The sequence below is a fragment of the Aptenodytes forsteri genome, unplaced genomic scaffold (assembly GCF_000699145.1).
Source record: "Aptenodytes forsteri isolate BGI_AS27 unplaced genomic scaffold, ASM69914v1 Scaffold206, whole genome shotgun sequence".
NCBI classification, from domain to species: Eukaryota; Metazoa; Chordata; class Aves; order Sphenisciformes; family Spheniscidae; genus Aptenodytes; species Aptenodytes forsteri.
In genome coordinates this window covers 594,573-595,752 of record NW_008794544.1, presented here as the reverse complement: position 1 = coordinate 595,752, position 1,180 = coordinate 594,573, and the positions used below count along the sequence as shown (strand labels likewise).

The window sequence follows — 1,180 nt, the reverse complement described above, 5'->3', positions numbered from 1 at the left end:
TGGGCAATCACCAACCGTATGAAATTTAACAAGAGCAAGTGCCGGATTCTCCACCTGCAATGGGGTAATCCTGGTTATACGTACAAATGGGGGGACGAGAGGCTGGAGAGCACCCCCACGGAAAGAGATCTGGGGGTTTGGGTTGATGGCAAGTTGAATATGAGTCAACAGTGTGCCCTGGCAGCCAAAAGGGCCAACCGTGTCCTGGGGTGCACGGAGCACAGCATAGCCAGCCAGTCGAGGGAGATGATTGTCCCACCCTACACTGCACTGGTGCGGCCCCACCTCGAGTACTGTGTGCAGTTTTGGGCGCCTCAATATAAGAAGGACATCAGACTATGAGAGTGTGTCCAGAGGAGGGTGACCAAGATGGTGCAAGGCCTCGAGGGCAAGACTTAGGAGGAGCAGCTGAGGTCACTTGGTTTGTTTTGTTCAGCTTGGAGAAGAGGAGGCTGAGGGGTGGTGACCTCATCGCCATCTACAACTTCCTCAAGGGGGGGCAGCAGAGGAGGAGCTGCTGATCTCCTCTCTCTGGTGACCAGAGGTAGGACACAAGGAAATGGAATGACGCCGCATCAGGGGAAGTTCAGATTGGACATTAGGAAAAGGTTCTTCCCTGAGAGGGTGGTCGGTCACTGGAACAGGCTCCCCAGGGAAGCGGTCACAGCACCAAGCCTGTCAGAGTTCAAGGAGCGTCTGGACGACGCTCTTAGTCATATGGTTTAGTTTTAGGTAGTCCTGTGAGGAACAGGGAATTGAACTTGATGATCCTTACGAGTCCCTTCCAACTTGAGATACTCTGTGATTCTATGAACTCACCAAAAGATACCTGAACAGCCATCACACACAAAGGGGAGAAAATCTGAAACAAAAAGATTTGTTTTCAGTTAGACAATGTGGTCGTTGTTTTGCTAATAGTTTCTAGCTTAATTTTTACATGATTAACTTTTGCTTACCTATGTCATGGGGTAGGCGTCTTTAAAAGGACACTTAGCAACTGCATCTACACAGTACCTAGAAGTGGCTTTTGTAACACAGTTACACTGTTAACTCCTCTAGTTAGTATTACTGAAAAACATGAGAGTAGGTAAACTATAGAATCATAGAATCATAGAATCATAGAATCATAGAGGTTGGAAAAGACCTCTAAGATCATCGAGTCCAACCGTCAACCCAACAC

At 48.1% G+C, this 1,180-nt stretch overlaps 1 protein-coding gene across 1 annotated transcript in view; it reads right to left on the bottom strand.

Annotated features, from left to right (window-relative positions):
- The window catches only part of ZFAND1 (zinc finger AN1-type containing 1), an 11,844-nt gene that overhangs the window by 7,698 nt on the left and 2,966 nt on the right, over nucleotides 1–1,180 (bottom strand). Inside the window, exons 2-3 of the mRNA XM_009272392.2 lie at nucleotides 957–976; nucleotides 820–862 (exon numbers count right to left, since the gene is read on the bottom strand). Of these exons, the coding sequence (XP_009270667.1) occupies nucleotides 820–862; nucleotides 957–976 (63 nt within the window). The remainder of the gene's footprint in view (nucleotides 1–819; nucleotides 863–956; nucleotides 977–1,180) is intronic.